The sequence below is a fragment of the Scyliorhinus torazame genome, chromosome 1, assembly GCF_047496885.1.
Source record: "Scyliorhinus torazame isolate Kashiwa2021f chromosome 1, sScyTor2.1, whole genome shotgun sequence".
Classification (NCBI taxonomy): domain Eukaryota; kingdom Metazoa; phylum Chordata; class Chondrichthyes; order Carcharhiniformes; family Scyliorhinidae; genus Scyliorhinus; species Scyliorhinus torazame.
This window is the reverse complement of record NC_092707.1, coordinates 3,474,924-3,494,910: the sequence shown is the minus strand read 5'-3', so window position 1 is coordinate 3,494,910 and position 19,987 is coordinate 3,474,924. Positions and strand designations below refer to the sequence as shown.

Here is a 19,987-nt window from a genome sequence, read left to right as displayed (position 1 = left end):
GGAGGGGTTTGTGTTGGGTGGGTTGTTGGGGATATAGTGCGAGGGGTTTTGGGGAAGGGTGTGTGTTGGGTGGGTTGTTGGGGATATTGTGTGGGGGGTTTGGGGGAAGTGTGTGTGTTGGGTGGGTTGTTGGGGATATTGTGTGGGGGGTTTTGGTGAAGGGTGTGTGTCTGGTGGGTTGTTGGGGATATTGTGTGGGGGGTTTTGGGGAAGGGTGTGTGTTGGGTGGGTTGTTGGGGATATTGTGCGGAGGTTTTGGGGAAGTGTTTGTGTTGGGTGGGTTGTTGGGGATATTGTGCGGGGGGTTTTGGGGATGGGTGTGTGTCTTGTGGGTTGTTGGGTATATTGTGTGGGGGGTTTGGGGGAAGGGTGTGTGTTGGGTGGGTTGTTGGGGATATTGTGTGGGGGGTTTTGGGGAGGAGTGTGTGTTGGGTGGGTATTTGGGGATATTGTGCGGGGGGTTTTGGGGAGGGGTGGGTGTTGGGTGGGCTGTTGGGGATATTGTGCGGGAGGTTTTTGGGGAGGGGTGTGTTCGGTGGGTATTTGGGGATATTGTGCGGGGGGTTTTGGGGAGGGGTGGGTGTTGGGTGGGCTGTTGGGGATATTGTGCGGGGGGTTTTGGGGAGGGTTGTGTGTTGGGAGGGTTGTTGGGGATATTATGCGGGGGTTTTGGGGAGGGGTGTGTGTTGGGTGGGTTGTTGGGGATATTGTGCAGGGGAGTTTGGGGAGGAGTATGCGTTGTGTGGGTTGTTGGGGATATTGTGCGGGGGGTTTTTGGGAGGGGTGTCTGTTTGGTGGGTTTTTGATGATATTGTGCGGGGGGATTTGGGGAGGGGTGTGTGTTGGGTGGGTTGTTGGGGATATTGTGCGGGGGAGTTTGGGGAGGGGTGTGTTGGGTGGGTTGTTGGGGATATTGTGTGGGGTATTTTGGGGAAGGGTTTGTGTTGGGTGGGTTATTGGGGATATTGTGCGGGTGGATTTGGGGAGAGGTGTGTGTTGGGTGTGTTGTTGGGAATATTGTGCGGGGATTTTGGGGTGGAGTGTGTTGGGTGGGTTGTTGGGGATATTGTGCGGGGGGTTTGGGGGAAGTGTGTGTGTTGGGTGGGTTGTTGGGGATATTGTGCGGGGGAGTTTGGGGAAGGGTGTGTGTTGGGTGGGTTGTTGGAGATATTGTGCGGGGTGTTTTGGGGAGGGGTGTGTGTTGGGTGGGTTGTTGGGGATATTGTGTGGGGGTTTTGGGGAGGGGTTTGTGTTGGGTGGGTTGTTGGGGATATCGTGCGGGGGGTTTTGGGGAAGGGTGTGTGTTGGGTGGGTTGTTGGGGATATTGTGTGGGGTATTTTGGGGAAGGGTTTGTGTTGGGTGTGTTTTTGGGGATATTGTGCGGGGCATTTGGGGAGGGGTGTGTGTTGGGTGGGTTGCTGGGGATATTGTGTGGGAGGTTTTGGGGAGTGGTGTGTGTTGGGTGGGTTGTTGGGGATATTGTGTGGGGGGTTTTGGGGAGCGGTGTGTGTTGGGTGGGTTGTTGGGGATATTGTGCGGAAGTTTTGGGGTGGGGTTTGTGTTGGGTGGTTTGTTCGGGATATTGTGCGGGAGTTTTGGGGAGGGGTTTGTGTTGGGTGGTTTGTTCGGGATATTTTGCCGGGGGTTTTGGGGAAGGGTGTGTGTTGGGTGGGTTATTGTGGATATTTTGCCGGGGGTTTTGGGGAAGGGTGTGTGTTGGGTGGGTTGTTGGGGATATTGTGTGGGGGGTTTTGGGGAGGAGTGTGTTGGGTGGGTTGTTGGGGATATTGTGCGGGGGGTTTTGGGGAGGGGTGTGTGTTGGGTGGGTTGTTGGGGATATTGTGCAGGGGGTTTGGGGGAGGGGTGTGTGTTGGGTGGGTTGTTGGGGATATTGCGCGGGGGGTTTTGGGGAGGGGTGTGTTGGGTGGGTTGTTGGGGATATTGTGCGGGGGAGTTTGGGGAGGGGTGTGTGTTGGGTGGGTTGTTGGGGAGATTGTGCAGGGTGTTTTGGGGAGGGGTGTGTGTTGGGTGGGTTGTTGGGGATATTGTGCGGGGGGTTTTGGGGAGGGGTGTGTTGGGTGGGTTGTTGGGGATATTGTGCGGGGGGTTTTGGGGAGGGGTGTGTTGGGTGGGTTGTTGGGGATATTGTGCGGGGGAGTTTGGGGAGGGGTGTGTGTTGGGTGGGTTGTTGGGGAGATTGTGCAGGGTGTTTTGGGGAGGGGTGTGTGTTGGGTGGGTTGTTGGGGATATTGTGCGGGGGGTTTTGGGGAGGGGTGTGTTGGGTGGGTTGTTGGGGATATTGTGCGGGGGGTTTTGGGGAGGGGTGTGTTGGGTGGGTTGTTGGGGATATTGTGCGATGGGTTTTGGGGAGGGGTGTGTTGGGTGGGTTGTTGGGGATATTGTGCGGGGGGTTTTGGGGACGGGTGTGTGTTGGGTGGGTTGTTGGGGATATTGTGCGGGGCGGTTTTGGGGAGGGGTGTGGTGGGTGGGTTGTTGGGGATATTGTGCGGGGGGTTTTGGGGAGGGGTGTGTGTTGGGTGGTTTGTTGGGGATATTGTGCGGGGGGTTTTGGGGAAGGGTGTGTGTTGGGTGGGTTGTTGGGGATATTGCGCGGGGGGTTTTGGGGAGGGGTGTGTTGGGTGGGTTGTTGGGGATATTGTGCGGGGGAGTTTGGGGAGGGGTGTGTGTTGGGTGGGTTGTTGGGGAGATTGTGCAGGGTGTTTTGGGGAGGGGTGTGTGTTGGGTGGGTTGTTGGGTATATTGTGCGGGGGGTTTTGGGGAGGGGTGTGTTGGGTGGGTTGTTGGGGATATTGTGCGGGGGGTTTTGGGGAGGGGTGTGTTGGGTGGGTTGTTGGGGATATTGTGCGATGGGTTTTGGGGAGGGGTGTGTTGGGTGGGTTGTTGGGGATAATGTGCGGGGGGTTTTGGGGACGGGTGTGTGTTGGGTGGGTTGTTGGGGATATTGTGCGGGGCGGTTTTGGGGAGGGGTGTGGTGGGTGGGTTGTTGGGGATATTGTGCGGGGGGTTTTGGGGAGGGGTGTGTGTTGGGTGGTTTGTTGGGGATATTGTGCGGGGGGTTTTGGGGAAGGGTGTGTGTTGGGTGGGTTGTTGGGGATATTGTGCAAGGGGTTTTGGGGAGGGGTGTGTGTTGGGTGGGTTGTTGGGGATTTTGTGCGGGGGGTTTTGGGGAAGGGTGTGTGTTGGGTGGGTTGTTGGGGATATTGTGCGGGGGGTTTTGGGGAGGGGTGTGTGTTGGGTGGGTTGTTGGGGATATTGTGCGGGGTGTTTTGGGGAGGGTGTGTGTGTTGGGTGGGTTGTTGGGGATATTGTGCGGGGGTTTTGGGGAGGAGTGTGTTGGGTGGGTTGTTGGGGATATTGTGCGGTGGGTTTTGGGGAAGGGTGTGTGTTGGGTGGGTTGTTGGGGATATTGTGCGGGGGAGTTTGGGGAGGGGTGTGTTGGGTGGGTTGTTGGGGATATTGTGCGGGGGGTTTTGGGGAAGGGTGTGTGTTGGGTGTGTTGTTGGGGATATTGTGCGGGGGAGTTTGGGGAAGGGTGTGTGTTGGGTGTGTTGTTGGGGATATTGTGCGGGGTGTTTTGGGGAGGGGTGTGTGTTGGGTGGGTTGTTGGGGATATTGTGCGGGGGTTTTGGGGAGGGGTTTGTGTTGGGTGGGTTGTTGGGGATATAGTGCGAGGGGTTTTGGGGAAGGGTGTGTGTTGGGTGGGTTGTTGGGGATATTGTGTGGGGGGTTTGGGGGAAGTGTGTGTGTTGGGTGGGTTGTTGGGGATATTGTGTGGGGGGTTTTGGTGAAGGGTGTGTGTCTGGTGGGTTGTTGGGGATATTGTGTGGGGGGTTTTGGGGAAGGGTGTGTGTTGGGTGGGTTGTTGGGGATATTGTGCGGAGGTTTTGGGGAAGTGTTTGTGTTGGGTGGGTTGTTGGGGATATTGTGCGGGGGGTTTTGGGGATGGGTGTGTGTCTTGTGGGTTGTTGGGTATATTGTGTGGGGGGTTTGGGGGAAGGGTGTGTGTTGGGTGGGTTGTTGGGGATATTGTGTGGGGGGTTTTGGGGAAGGGTGTGTGTTGGGTGGGTTGTTGTGAGAAGTGCGTGTTTTGCGTGGTTGTTTTGAGGCGGGGAGGGTTAGGGGAGATATTTTTCTGGGCGGGGAATTTTTCTGGCAGGCGAATGTTTTTCTGGCAGGGGGGATGTTTTGGGAGGGGGGGCGAAGAGGAGGACTTCAATGTGTTAATTCTTGCAGAGTAAAGGTGGGGAAATATCTCACAGACGCTCTACTGTTGCTGCTTGGCTTGTACCTCGGCAGGAACAGATTCTGCTCCAGGTGGAATGAGAAACCTGTCGTGTGAGGCCCTTACTCTTATTTGGGAGCACTTGGTGACGCAGGGCATTGGGACTAGTCACATACTCGCACATTAACCCGCCCCTTACTCTCGCAAAATGTAAGGCACTGAGGAGAGACTAAAACATATTCCTGTTTACCTTGATCTACTATTATTTTGCTTTACTGTAGACAGTGTCAAGAGGTTGATTTTCGATTTAGAAATGTAGATTTTCGATTTAGAAATGTAGATTTCCTCCAACTTTGATGCACAATTTACATATTTGGAGAATATTGATCAATATTCTAATCTTTCATCTCTAGACTCAGGGAGTCAAAAACCTGCAACAGCCTCCCCAGAGACAGCACTATCCGAAGATTTCGAGGAATATACAAAGCAAAGACCTATACAAACGGTATGTTACTGTATGAATTGACAAGATTGTTTAACCATAGAATTTGCAGTGCAGAAGGAGGCCATTCGGCCCATCGAGTCTGCACCAGCGCTTGGAAAGAGCACCCCACTCAAGCCCACGCCTCCACCCTATCCCCGTAACCCAGTAACCCCCAATTAACCCTTTTGGACACTAAGGGCAATTTAACATGGCAAATCCACCTAACCCGCACATCTTTGGACTGTGGGAGGAAACCGGAGCACCCGGAGGAAACCCTTGCAGACACGGGGAACACGTGCAGGCTCCGCACAGACAGTGACCCAAGCCGGGAATTGAACCTGGGACCCTGGAGCTGTGAAGCAACTGTGCTAACCACTGTGCTACCGGGCTACTAATGCTTAATGCTTTGCCACTGCAATCTATGTAGTTTGAGGTCATGATCAAAACATTTTTGCCATTTTAGCATTTGCTAAACTTGAACACTTTACCGTTTCTACTGAAGTAGATCACTATGGATCCAGTATAAATACTGTGATTAACATTGTAAAGCCCCAATACACTGGACTCTAAAACATTGCAGATGCTGGAAACGAAAAGAGAAAATGCTGCAATTTCTCAGGAGTGAGTAACAGAAGTCAATTGGTGACATTTTAGGCAGCGGACCCTTTGCAGGGGTCGACTGACTGACATTTGATCCTCTATGGATGCCACCTGACTACTGAATATTTCCAGCTGTTTTTATTACACTCACTCGGAATATTGATTATAGAATTTAACTGTGTTGTTAGCCTGTTCTTACACTGGGCAGGTGAGACCACTTCGAAAAGTTTAATTGTAATGGTTCTCATGCTTGCACTGGCACCACCTGGGTTCTCTTTGGCAGCTACTTGCGAGCATGGATTAGCTGCGTTACGTATCCAGCTCCTCTTCAGCCTGTTGGTGATCTGTCCAGTTCGGTGCAGCTTAGACTGACAACTGGCGAGAATGGGGTTTAAACGGAGAGGAAGGATACCAGTTTGATATCTAGCCCACTGACCAATGCCTGTACTATCACAAAGTTGAGTGGCTTCTTCTGAATCTGCACCCATTCCCACCGTACCCAGCTTGGATACTGAGGATAACGCCAAGTCAGACAATCTGATTTGGTTTTCTGCTGGTAACCCAGACAGAGACTGCAGCCTCTGACCCATGACTTCCTTGGCATATCTCAAACTGGAACTAAATGAAATGAAAAAATGAAATGAAATGAAAATCGCTTATTGTCACAAGTAGGCTTCAAATGATGTTTCTGTGAAAAGCCCCTAGTCGCCACATTCCGGCACCTGTTCGGGGAGGCTGTTACGGGAAATGGAGTGAGAACCAGAGTTTGTGTTTCCCCAGTACCGATCTTCTCCCACGTTCTTGGTCTAGGAACACTGTGGCTTAATGTAGCACTCTCTCCTATACCGGCTGAGGTTAGTTAACTCGCTGAGCCTGGATATTCCTGATCGATATGGGTCAGCAGCTCACCAAACAGCGTACTTATCCATTAAGCCAGCATGAATACTTTGGATTGGATTTAGATTGGATTTTGTTTATTGTCACGTGTACCGAGGTACAGAGAAAAGTATTTTTCTGCGAGCAGCTCAACAGATCTCTCTGAAGTTTCATACAGTCTTGGGCCAAGCAGTTGCCATACCAGGCTGTGATGCAGCCAGATAGGATGCTTTCAATGGTGCATCTATATAAGAGTTAATGTGGACATGCCGAATTTCCTTAGTTTCCTGAGGAAGTATAGGCGCTGTTGTGCTTTCTTGGTGGTAGCTTCGACGTGGGTGGACCAGGACAGATTTTTGGAGATGTGTACCCCTAGGAATTTGAAACTGCTAACCATCTCCACCTCAGCCCCGTTGATGCTGACAGGGGTGTGGACAGTACTTTGTTATCATTGCAATTGAAATTCTGATACAGTTGTAAAACGTACGTCCAGGAGCATATTATATGACTGATGTTCATCGACATCGACATTTTATTAAAATATATGGAATTTGTGCATGTGTAAAATGTGTCCATTAACGTATTAATACTCTACAAACCCATGTTTTTCCTTCATTTCAGAAAATCATAACGCAGTTGGTGGATCGCACAATACTCCATGTTTCGCTTGAAAAAATTCCTCTGCAGTTTATGAATTACGATGCATTCTATTTTCTCAGGAATAGAAAAGGTAAGGATATATTGCTCTAAAGTCAATGCTGTGGCCCAGGTACTCTGAAACTCACTTTCAAGCAGAAATGTTATTTAATATTATTGACAATGGCTTCCGGTGACGGGGATGTGCTGAGCGGACAGAGGCAAGATGGCTCTCCTCTGGGAACTCAGAAAATTGGCACTTTTAGCACAAAAATAGGCCCCTGAACCGGTTGACCCCCCACTCCCTCCTCCAAGACCACTGATGTGTTGGGTGTTCTGGATCACGAACAGGTCACCAACACTGGAAGTGGTGCAACTCTATTTTATTATAAGGTTAACTATATTAACATACTTGAACTGTGGGTAAATGCAATACCAGCTTTAACTGTTGACCCTTGCCTAGTCCTAACCAGGTGATGCACTCAGCACATGGTGAATGTCTGTGTTGCAGGCTGTGAGCTCTGTGCTCCGAGCTGGCTGTTACTAGAATGAGCGGGAACTCTCCTGTCCCCTGTCTTTATAGTGCGTGTGCTCTCATTGGTGATTGGCTGCGGTGTTGTGTATGCTGATTGGTCCCACTGCATGTCCATCAGTGTGTGTGTGTCTGCACCATGATATACTGGTGTATATTATGACATCCCCCCTTTTATATTAAGAATACGTGCCTGCGTGACAATAAATATCGTGTAGTGAATGTACCTGACTATGTGTGTGCATGTTATTTACATGAGGCTAATCTATTTACACGGGAAGGTTCCTGGTGCCGAGAAATAGGGTGTCACACCAACAACGAAATGAACATTATATACAAACTACTGGAACGATGAAACAGGATAACAGAACCGATCAAAGAGTCCAACATCTTAAAACTCATAAGTCAAGTCTCTGAGGTGGGTGACAAATTCTGGTTGACCGCCTCAAGGGTGGGTCAGGAGCCACCGGCTGAGGAACGGGCTGGGCCACGTCAGAGTGAGGTGGATGCAGAGTATTCGGAATCTCCACATAGTCCAGGTTGGGGACAACAGGAAGGCGCGGCACCGGTGGAGGATCACGTAGCGAGCGTGGAACGAGACGAAGGGCACGCCGATTGCGGCGACGAATGGAACCATCTGGCAGACGAACCAGGAACGATTGGGGAGACACCTGCCGAAGAACCACAGCAGTTGCAGACCAGCCACCCTCCGGAAGATGGATGCGGACGTTGTCATCCGGCGCAAGAGCAGGGAGATCAGTTGCCCGAGCGTGCTGCGCCGCCTTGTGTTGTGCACGAGACTGTTGCATCCGCTGAAGGACCGGAACGTGGTCGAGGTCTGGGACGTGAATGGACGGCACCGTGGTCCTGAGGGTGCGACCCATAAGACCATAAGACATAGGAGCGGAAGTAAGGCCATTCAGCCCATCGAGTCCTCTCCACCATTCAATCATGGCAGATTTCAACTCCATTTACCCGCTCTCTCTCCATAGCCCTTAATTCCTCGAGAAATCAAGAATCTATCAACTTCTGTCTTAAAGACACTCAACGTCCTGGCCTATCCGCCCTCTGTGACAATGAATTTCTCATCATCTCTGTTCTAAAGTGACTCCCTGTGCCCCCGGGTCCTAGTCTCCCCTGCTAATGGAAACAACTTCCCTGCATCCACCCTATCTAAGCCATTCATTATCTTGTAAGTTTCTATTAGATCTCCCCTCAACCTCCTAAACTCCAATGAATATAATCCCAGGATCCCAGACGTTCATCGAATGTTAGGCCTACCATTCCTGGGATCATCCGTGTGAATCTCCGCTGGACCCGCTCCAGTGCCAGTATGTCCTTCCTGAGGTGTGGGGCCCAAAATTGCTCACAGTATTCTAAATGGGGCCTAACTAATGCTTTATAAAGCTTCAGAAGTACATCCCTGCTTTTATATTCCAAGCCTCTTGAGATGAATGACAACATTGCATTTGCTTTCTTAATTACGGACTCGACCTGCAAGTTTCCCTTTAGAGAATCCTGGACTAGGACTCCCAAGTCCCTTTGCACTTCAGCATTATGAATTTTGTCACTGTTTAGAAAATAGTCCATGCCTCTATTCTTTTTTTCCAAAGTGCAAGACCTCGCACTTGCCCACGTAGAATTTCATCAGCCATTTCTTGGACCACTCTCCTAAACTGTCTGAATCTTTCTGTAGCCTCCCCACCTCCTCAATACTACCTGCCCCTCCACCTATCTTTGTATCATCGGCAAACTTAGCCAGAATGCCCCCAGTCCCGTCATCTAGATCGTTAATATATAAAGAGAACAGCTGTGGCCCCAACACTGAACCTGCGGGACACCACTCATCACCGGATGCCATTCCGAAAAAGAACCTTTTATCCCAACTCTCTGCCTGACAGCCAATCGTCAATCCATGTTAGTACCTTGCCTCGAATACCATGGGCCCTTATTTTACTCAGCAGTCTCCCGTGAGGCACCTTATCAAAGGCCTTTTGGAAGTCAAGATAGATAACATCCATTGGCTCTCCTTGGTCTAACCTATTTGTTATCTCTTCAAAGAACTCTAACAGGTTTGTCAGGCACGACCTCCCCTTACTAAATCCATGCTGACTTGCCCTAATCCACCCTGCACTTCCAAGAATTTAGAAATCTCATCCTTAACGATGGATTCTAGAATCTTGTCAACAACCGAGGTTAGGCTAATTGGCCTATAATTTTCCATCATTTTCTTGTTCCCTTCTTGAACAGGGGGTTTACAACAGTGATTTTCCAATCCTCTGGGACTTTCCCTGACTCCAGTGACTTTTGAAAGATCATAACTAACGCCTCCACTATTTCTTCAGCTATCTCCTATAGAACTCTAGGATGTAGCCCATCTGGGCACAGAGATTTATCAATTTTTAGACCTCTTAGTTTCTCTAGCACTTTCTCCTTTGTGATGGCTACCATATTCAACTCTGCCCCTGGACTCTTCTGAATTATTGGGATATTACTCATGTCTTCTACTGTGAAGACTGACGCAAAGTACTTATTTAGTTCCTCAGCTATTTCCTTGTCTCCCATCACTAGATTACCAGCGTCATTTTGGAGCGGCCCAATGTCTACTTTTGCTTCCCGTTTGTTTTTAATGTATTTAAAGAAGCTTTTACTATCATTCCTGATGTTACTGCCTAGCCTACCTTCAAATTTGATCCTCTCTTTCCTTATCTCTCTCTTTGTTATGCTCTGTTTGTTTTTGTAGCCTTCCCAATCTTCTGACTTCCCACTACTCTTTGCCACATTATAGGCTTTCTCTTTTGCTTTGATGCATTCCCTGACTTCCTTTGTCAACAAAAGGTTATCACGGGCCATTGCAGAATACACAGAGAACAACCAGAACGGGGAGGTCTCACCCTCCACGTTCTGGGAAGCACTAACGGCCGTACTAAGAGGGGAAATCATCGCTTTCAAAGCGCGAAGAGATAGGGAGGAAAGGATGGCGAGGCAGCAGCTGGTCGACTCCATACTGGAGGTAGACCGTAAATACTCCAAGGCCCCAACCGTAGAGCTCCTGGGGGAGAGGAAAGAGCTACAAAGGAACTTTGACCTGCTCTCCACTAGGAAAGCAGTGCACCAACTCCACCAGGCACGTGGGACCCTATACGAACACGGAGACAAAGCCAGCCGCCTGCTGGCACACCAGCTGAGAAAGCAGGCAGCCACCAGAGAAATTGCACAAATCAGGGATACCAGAGGCACGCTAGAAACAGAACCAGAAAAGATCAACAAAACCTTCAAGGCCTTCTACCAAGGGCTGTACACCTCAGAGCCCCCAATGGGGGAGTCTGGGATGAAACTGTTCCTTGATGGACTGGACATTCCAGTCGTGGGGGAGGGCAAAAAACAGGGCTTGGAACTAGCACTGGGAGAGATCATGGACAGCATTAGCTACATGCAGGCGGGGAAGGCGCCGGGACCCAACTGGTTCCCAGCGGACTTCTGCAAAAACTTTGCGACAGCACTGGCCCCGCACCTGCGGGAGATGTTCACAGACTCGCTAGCGAGGGGCACACTACTGCCCACGCTAGCACAGGCATCAATCTCGCTAATACCTGAGAAAGACAAAGACCCAACGGAATATGGGTCATACAGACCCATCTCACTGCTGAATGCAGACACCAAAATACTGGCCAGAATCCTAGCTAAAAGGTTAGAAGACTGTGTGATGCGCGATCAATTACACTCAAGACGAAGTGGTTCCATAACTGAAGGCTTTAATCGACTAGAACTTGTTCCCCAGCAGCTTCGGTACAGAAAGTGAAGGCTGCTGGGACGGCACCGGTTCTTATACTTCACCTGTCAGGGCGGAGCTACGTATCAACAGCCAATGGTAAACTCCTGCGTTTAACCAATGGTCATCAGCCTCTTAGGAACCGCAATACCTGATAATACCACATTCACCCCCTGTTAAAAAAGAGTCCGGCGGGGGTGGTGGCCAGTGGTAACAGTCGCCTTTAACATGGTATGATCAGATATGGAGGTACCGTGATACCTCCTTACAGGGCTGTCGAGAATATTTACAAAGTGTTCGTTCACAGTTAAAGTCACAGCGAAGCAATCAGTCGATCGGGTGGCCTGGTCATCCTTCTGGATCGTCTGGGCTTCGGTGGTGATTCTGGTGGGGGTCCAGGTGGTTGCGACTTCGTGAGCGTGGTTTCGGCCTCCCTGGCAGCTTCGTCACCCCTAGGCGGCGCTGTTGGCGCAAACGGTTGACACGGGGGCGGGGGGTGCCTGTAGGGGGCGTCGGTGGGTGGGTGGGCCTAGGCAGGAGCGGCGGGAGTACTGACCCTCCAGTGAGGTGCTGTGGGGGGAGGGGAATGGTTTGGGTGCGCGTGGGGTTCCGGCGGGCGCCAGGTCCCGTAGGGAGACCGTATCTTGCCGGCCGTCAGGGAACGCCACGTAGGCGTACTGGGGGTTAGCGTGCAGCAGGTGGACCCTCTCGACCAACGGGTCCGACTTGTGCGCCCGCACGTGCTTCCGAAGCAGGATGGGTCCGGGTGTCGCTAGCCAGGTTGGGAGCGTGGTCCCGGAGGAGGACTTCCTGGGGAAAACAAGGAGACGTTCATGATTGGTAGTTGTACAAAGCAGTGACCGGATGGAGTGGAGGGCCACCGGGAGGACTTCTTGCCAGCGGGAGACTGGGAGATTCCTGGACCGTAGGGCCAGCAGAACAGTCTTCCAGACCGTTCCGTTCTCCCTCTCCACCTGCCCGATTCCCCGGGGGTTGTAACTGGTCGTCCTGCTCGAGGCGATGCCCTTGCTGAGCAGGAATTGATGCAGTTCGTCACTCATAAAGGAGGACCCCCTATCACTGTGTATGTACGCGGGGAAACCAAACAGTGTAAAGATACCCTGGAGGGCCTTGATGACGGTGGTTGTGGTCATGTCGGGGCAGGGGATGGCGAATGGGAACCGGGAGTATTCGTCAATCACGTTAAGGAAGTACGTGTTGCAGTCGGTGGAGGGGAGGGGGCCTTTGAAGTCCATTCTGAGGCGTTCAAAGGGACGGGAAGCCTTTATCAGGTGTGCCCTCTCTGGCCGGTAGAAGTGCGGTTTGCACTCTGCGCAGATTTGGCAGTCCCTGGTGACTGTCCTGACCTCCTTGATGGAGTAGGGCAGATTGCGGGTCTTGATGAAGTGGAAGAAACGAGTGACCCCCTGGTGGCAGAGTTCCTCGAGGAGGGCTCGGAGGTGGTCCACTTGTGCTGTGGCACAAGTGCCGCGGGACAGGGCATCAGGAGGCTCGTTTCGCTTCCCCGGACGGTACAAGATCTCGTAATTGAAGGTGGAGAGTTCTATCCTCCACCGCAAGATCTTGTCGTTTTTAATCTTGCCCCGCTGTGCATTATCGAACATGAAAGTGACCGACCGTTGGTCCGTGAGGAGAGTGAATCTCCTGCCGGCCAGGTAATGCCGCCAATGTCGCACAGCTTCTCCTATGGCTTGTACCTCTTTTTCGACCGAGGAATGGCGAATTTCGGAAGCATGGAGGGTACGGGAGAAGAAGGCCACGGGCCTGCCCGCTTGGTTGAGGGTGGCCTCTTGCATGGGGACCTCCCTCTGGGTCCTCGCCACGGCGGCACTCCCATCCCCACCCAAAAAACACTCCAGCAGCCCGGTGGTAATAGCCACCCTCCAGTCCTGGAACCAACTACGGCAACAATTTGGCCTGACCAGAATGTCGGGGAAAGCTCCCATCTGCAATAACCATAGGTTCATGCCAGCGCTGACTGACGCCACCTTCAAAAGGTGGGGACAGGACAGAAGGACACTGACAGTCATGGACCTACACACGGACGGCAGGATCGCAACACTGGATGAATTGACAGAGAAATTCCAGCTAGCCAGGGGGAACGAGCTAAGGTATCTGCAACTAAGAAACTTCCTGCGAAAGGAGACAGGGACTTACCCACAACCGCCACGACAGACATTACTGGAAGAGTTACTGGACACAAGCATCCTAGATAAAGGAAACTGTAGTGACATGTATGACCGACTGGTAGAAGGGGCCGACACCGTATTGAACGCAACAAGAATGAAGTGGAAGGAGGACCTGGGGATTGAAATAGGGTGGGGACTCTGGAGCAAGGCACTGCACGGGGTCAACTCCACCTCCACGTGCGCAAGGCTCAGCCTGACGCAACTAAAAGTGGTACAGAGAGCCCACTTAACAAGAACCCGTATGAGTAGGTTCTTCCCGGAGGTGGAGGACAGATGTGAGCGGTGCCAAGGAGGCCCAGCCAACCTCGCCCACATGTTTTGGTCCTGCCCCAGACTTTTGGAGTACTGGACAGCCTTCTTCGAGGCAATGTCCAAGGTGGTGGGGGTGAGGGTGGAGCCATGCCCGAAAGTGGCGATCTTCGCGGTTTCAGACCAGCCAGATCTATTCCTGGGAGGAGGGCGTATGCCCTTGCCTTTGCCTCCCTGATCGCCCGCCATAGAATCTTGTTCGGCTGGTGGTCAGCGGCACCGCCCAAAGCCCAAAGCTGCAGACTGGCTGGCGGTCAGCGGCACCGCCCAAAGCCCAAAGCTGCGGACTGGCTGGCGGTCAGCAGCACCACCCAAAGCTGCAGACTGGCTGGCGGTCAGCAGCACCACCCAAAGCTGCAGACTGGCTGGCGGTCAGCAGCACCACCCAAAGCTGCAGACTGGCAGGCGGTCAGCAGCACCACCCGAAGCTGCAGACTGGCTGGCGGTCAGCAGCACCGCCCAAAGCTGCAGACTGGCAGGCGGTCAGCAGCACCACCCGAAGCTGCAGACTGGCTGGCGGTCAGCAGCACCGCCCAAAGCTGCGGACTGGCTGACCGACCTCTCGGAATCTCTCCACATGGAGAAAATCAAATTCGCCATCCGAGGGTCAGACGGCGGCTTCCACAGAACGTGGGAGCCATTCACCCAATTGTTCCGGGACCTGTTTGTGGCCAACAAACAAGCAGAAGAATAGCCAGGTAGCCAAGAAACAGGGGAGAGTAGCCAAAGCATGAGAGGGAGAGATAGACCGGGAGAGGGAGCGACGGGGACAGCTAAATCCAAGAGGAAGGAAAGGCGAACCACGGGGGGGGGGGGGGGGCAGGCAGGAGCGGGGACAGGGGGGATAGAGGGAAGAGATGGAACAATAGAGGAGAGCCAGGGAGGGGAGGGGGAGGGGGGAGGCAGGGAAACGTTAACAAACTTAACGTCCACACAGGAACAGAGAAAATGGGGAAGATGGGAGGGCCGCAGAAGTGGAAGTGCGCAGAAGCGGAACGAGACGACAACGGCAGCGAACTCCGTCTGGAAGAAGCAAGGGACGACAACACCACGAACAGATGCCTGCTTATGTGTGTAAATAGTTTTGCCAAGTGTACAGTGCTGCTGCTGTTGAGCGGGGGCATAATACCGTCCGATGGCTTCTCAGGGAAAATTGAAACGTCAGCAGCAGCGACCCGTAGGGGAGTGGGGGGGGGGGGGGGGGGGGGAGTGCTCCATTGGGAGGGTGTGGGAAGACTGAGGCGCGTGGGGTCACCTCTAGTCAATTGCTATTGTATATTCTCTTTTTGCACTATGTTAATGTTCACTCTATTTTGCTGTGTTAGGATTATTACTATTTATTATGAAAAACTTTGCAAAACTTGAATAAAAAAATATTTTTAAAAAAACATCTCATCGCCATGCCCCACCTGGACCCATGTCCACTGCCTCTGGAGACTTTGTACATCCTCTTCCAGTAAATTTGGACATTCTGAATTCTCCCTCAGTGTACCCAAACAGGCGCCGGAATACGGCGACTAGGAACGTTTCACAGTAACTTCATTGCAGTGTTAATGTAAGCCTACTTGTGATAATAAAGATTATTATTATTAAACTATTTGGTATCCCTTTGACCGTCTTGTTTGTGAGCTTTTCATGTCGCCTTGCCGGGGTCCAGCTTCCCTCCCTCTGCCTTCCATTGTTCATCATCCTCATTCGCCTCCTTACCCCTCTCTGATATTGTGAACCCTTCCCCACCCCCTGCCCTGCACAGCTCTCCTTCCACATTGCCCCCCTATGTCTGAGACCACATCCTCCTACCCCTTGACTTACCTCGCACTTCACCCCTGGTAGAGCTTTGCACCTTTGTTGTGGTGGATGTATGAATCCGTGGCACAGTCCTGTCCAGATAGACACTGGTGTGTGGCAGCAGAGGGGGAGGAGACCTCTGTACTCCCCAACCCTCGGCGCAGTGCTGATCTGATCGGTAAAACAGGAGGGTTCATGAGTCCTGTAGCACGGTGCTGTCTATGAAGACCAGCTCGGAATGGAGATGGAGGCAGGAAGCGGTCTGCCCCGGCAGAGCGATGTACAGCACATCAGGTGCAGCGCAACACTATTGTAGAAATGCTGATTAAAGCAGCTGCCCACTGGCACCCAGTCAGGCTGCCCAATCTGTGTCACGCCAGCAGGAAATTAAATCGGTGCCAAATCTGATTGCTAATGAGTTATAATAAAATAATTCTCCCTAATGGAATCTAATATTGTCTCTGATTATTTCTATAGAAACCATTACCGAGCCCAATGACATGAACGAGACTAATTTACTGATGCCCAAAATGTTGGAGTTTGGCATGATGAATGGACACTCTTTGTTGATGTTACATCAAATATTAACACAGGTAAGAAAATAAAATCCCTAAATGGGACGTACTGGAGCAATATTGTTACAGAAAGGTGGTGGTGGTGAGCGGTCGTTTTGAGCTGCTGCAGTACATGTGGTGTAGGTAAACGCACTGTGACGTTTGGGAGGGAGGAGCCTTGGTGGGTTCCTGCAGTGCATGTTGTCGATGGTACACGCTCCTGACTTGTGCATTGAAATGGTGGACAGCTTTGGGGAATAAAGAGGTGAGTTATTCACCACAGGATTCGTAGCCTTTGACCTTGTAGCCACAGTATTTATATGGCACGTCCAGTTCAGATTCTGGCCAATGATAACTTCAAGATGCTGATAGTGAGGGATTCAGTGATGGTAATATGAATGTCAAGGGGTGATGGTTAGATTCTATCTTGTTGGAGATGGAGATTGCCTGGCACTTGTGTGGCACGACTGTTATTTTCCCCATGTCAGCCAAGGCCTGGATGTGGCCCAGATATTTCTGCATTTGGATATGGACTGCTTCAGTGTCTGAGCACTTGTGAATGGTGCTAAAATTGTGCAATCATGAGTGAATGTCCCCACTTCTGACCTTCTGATGGAAGGAAGGACATGGATGAAGCATCTGGATATGGTTGGGTTGAGGACACTTGCCTATTAAACAATTGAATCACTAAAAAAATGTTTTTCAAAGATATTTAATTCAAAACATATCCACCGTAATAACACAACCTTAACATCCAGCAGAGTATACAGTTTATACATTTTCCCCCATTTACTCCTCCCCTTCTCCCCCCTCACCCACGACAAACATCTCCTCAGATATATCCGTGTACTGTACCTCAAAGACCTCCTGTGACCCCTTTAGGGCAAATTTGATTTTATCCAACCTGAGAAACTTGTACATGTTCTCCAACCATGCCGCAACCCTGGGGTGTGTGGCCGACCTGCAATTTAAAAGTATCAGAGGCAAAGGCAACAACTTCAGCCCCCTTTCACCTCCTGCACCTCTGACACCCCAAAGATCGCCCCCATCGGATCCAACGTCATCTCAACCCTACTTTCCTCAATAAGTTCCCGAACACTGCCTCCGAAAATTTCTCCAACTACTCACACTCCAGAACATGAAAGTCTGGGCATAGTTCTCCGGCCCCCTCCCATAACTCCGGCACCTCTTTTTAAAAAAGAACGCTCATCCGAGCCGCCTCGTTTGCACCCTGTGCACCACCCTGTGCACCACCTTAAATTGTGTCAGACTCACCCTTGTGCAGGAGCAGGTTGAGTTCACTCGCCGCATTACTTGGCACCACAGTCACCATCCTATCTCCCTCCCCAACTCCTCCTCTCATTTCCACTTGATCCTTTTCACTAAGGTTGTGTCCTGCTCCCCCAAACACCCACAAATCCCCAATCCTGCCATCCCCCCTCATCCGGGAGCAACGTTTTCTCCAAAAGCGTATATTCCGACACCTGAGGGAACAAAGGCAGCTCCTTGCGCGCAAAGTCCCGCACCTGTCAATATCTAAACTCACCCCCCCCCCCCCCCCCCCGGTGTAAAACTATGATACCTGACCCAATCTGCCCCCTCCCAATCATCTCACCCTCTCCACATTCGCTTCCCAATAGTAATGCAACTAATTTGGGATGCCAGCCCCCCTTCCTGCCTCTTCCTTGCCCACACATTCCGAGATTAATGCATCTACCCTCCGAGAAAGGACCTTGTGAAGGAAAATCGGGGGGGACTGAAGCACAAACCGGAATCTTGGCAGTATGTTCATCTTCACCACCTGCACCCTCCCCGCCAATGTCAGGTGCAGCGCATCCCACTGTTTACGGTTCCCCCTTAACCTTATCTTCCAACCCATCAAATTACACCGATGCATTGTGGCTCACTCATGCATTACCTGAATCCCCAGGTACTGGAACCGCTCCCTTGGCTCCTTAAATGACAGTGCCCCCAGTTTCACCCCTGCCCCTGCTTTTACCAGGAACAGCTCGCTTTTCCCTACATTCAATTTATAGCCTAAGAAGGCCCCAGACCTCTCCAGTAAGCTCATGATTCTGCCCATGCTTCCTTTTTCAAATTGTACTTTATTTCAAACATGTGAAACGAGCAACAAATAAAATACTCCACAAAATCCCCAAATTGTACAATGTTTACTACCCCCCCCCCCCCCAACACACACACCATTCACCGGAAGCACCTCACTCTTCCCGACATTTGGCTTATACCCGTAGAAGGCCCCAACCGTCTCCAATAATCCGATGATCCTACCCAGGTTCTCCAGTGGGTCCGACACAAACAGCAGCAGGTTGTCCGCATACAACGACTCCCAGTGCTCCCTGCTCCTCCTCACAATACCCTGCCACTCCACAGACCCCCGATGGGCCACCTCTGCCTCGTTCTCCTGTGCAGTCCAAACCTTGGTGAACACATCTCATATGTACGTACACTTGCCACAGGGGATACATACAAAAGATGCACACCCACAGGGAGAATGTGCAAACACCGCACAGACAGTGACACAGGGCCGGGTTCAAACCTGGGTCCAGGGCGCCTTGAGGCCACCATGACGTCACCATGCTCACCTGACCTTTCACCCTAGGTGCATCTCCTGTAGGAAAATCACCTCTTCTTTCAACTCCTGGTGTATTTCCGACACCTTGCCCTCCCCAACCCATACACCCGAGATCACCCTATCTTGGACTTCTTGTGCCGGGAGCAACGGGAATTCCCTCACCTGTCGCCTCACAAAAGCCCTCACCTGCAATCATCTAAAGGCATTTCCCGGGGGTAACTCGAACTCCTCCTCCAGTGCCCCTAGGCTCGCAAACGTCCCGTCGATGAACCGGTCCCCCATTCTTCCAATCCCCGCCCGATGCCAGCTCTGGAACCCCCCGTCCATCTTCCCCGGGACAAACCGGTGGTTACCCCTGATCAGGGACCACACCGATGCTCCCATTGCACCCCGGTGCCGTCTCCACTGGCCCCAGATCCTTAGCGTTGCCGCCACCACCGGGCTCGTGGTATACTTTGTCGGCGAGAGCGGCAGCGGTGCCGTCACCAACGCCCCCAGGCTCGTTCCTTTACAGGACGCCTTCTCCATCCTCTTCCATGCTGCCCCCTCTCCCTCCATAACCCACTTGCGGATCATCGCCACATTTGCTGGCCAGTAGTAGCTCCCCAGGTTTGGCAGCGCCAACCCTCCTCGGTCCCTACTGCGTTCCAGGAACCCTCTCCTTACTCTCGGGGTCTTATTCGCCCACACAAACCCCGTAATACTCCTGCCTACTCTCTTAAAAAAGGCCTTAGTGATCACGATGGGAAGGCACTGAAACACAAACAGAAACCTTGGAAGGACTACCATTTTGACCGACTGCACTCTACCCGCCAGCGAGAGCGGTAGCATGTCCCATCTTTTGAAATCCTCCTCCATTTGCTCCACCAACCTCGTCAGATTCAATTTATGTAGGGTCCCCCAACTCCTGGCTATCTGGATCCCCAGATACCGAAAGCTCCCCTCCGCCCTCCTCAGCGGTAGGTCCCCTATCCCTCTTTCTTGGTCCCCCGCCTTTAATACAAAGAGCTCACTCTTCCCTACATTGAGCTTATAGCCCGAAAACTCCCCAAACTCCCTTAGAGTCTGCATGACCTCCACCATCCCCTCCACTGGATCCACCAAGTACAGCACAGGTCATCCGCATACAGCGACACCCGATGCTCTTCTCCCCCTCGGACCACCCCCCTCCATTTATTAGACTCCCTCAATGACATGGCCAATGGTTCGATCCCCAATGCGAACAACAGGGGGGAGACAGCACCCCTGCCTCGTCCCTCGGTACAGTCGAAAGTACTCCGACCTCCGCCGGTTCGTCACTACACTCGCCATCGGGGCTCTGTAAAGGAGCTTAACCCAACTGATAAACCCTCCCCCGAACCCAAACCTACGCAGCACCTCCCAGAGGTA

General features: G+C 51.9%; 1 protein-coding gene across 4 annotated transcripts in view; it reads left to right on the top strand.

Annotated features, from left to right (window-relative positions):
* Positions 1 to 19,987, top strand: part of dnah10 (dynein axonemal heavy chain 10) — a 704,002-nt gene that overhangs the window by 26,510 nt on the left and 657,505 nt on the right. For all 4 annotated transcript variants that reach the window (XM_072511049.1, XM_072511141.1, XM_072510964.1 and 1 more), the window contains exons 3-5: positions 4,658 to 4,749; positions 6,826 to 6,934; positions 15,929 to 16,044. In XM_072511049.1, the coding sequence (XP_072367150.1) occupies positions 4,658 to 4,749; positions 6,826 to 6,934; positions 15,929 to 16,044 (317 nt within the window). The remainder of the gene's footprint in view (positions 1 to 4,657; positions 4,750 to 6,825; positions 6,935 to 15,928; positions 16,045 to 19,987) is intronic.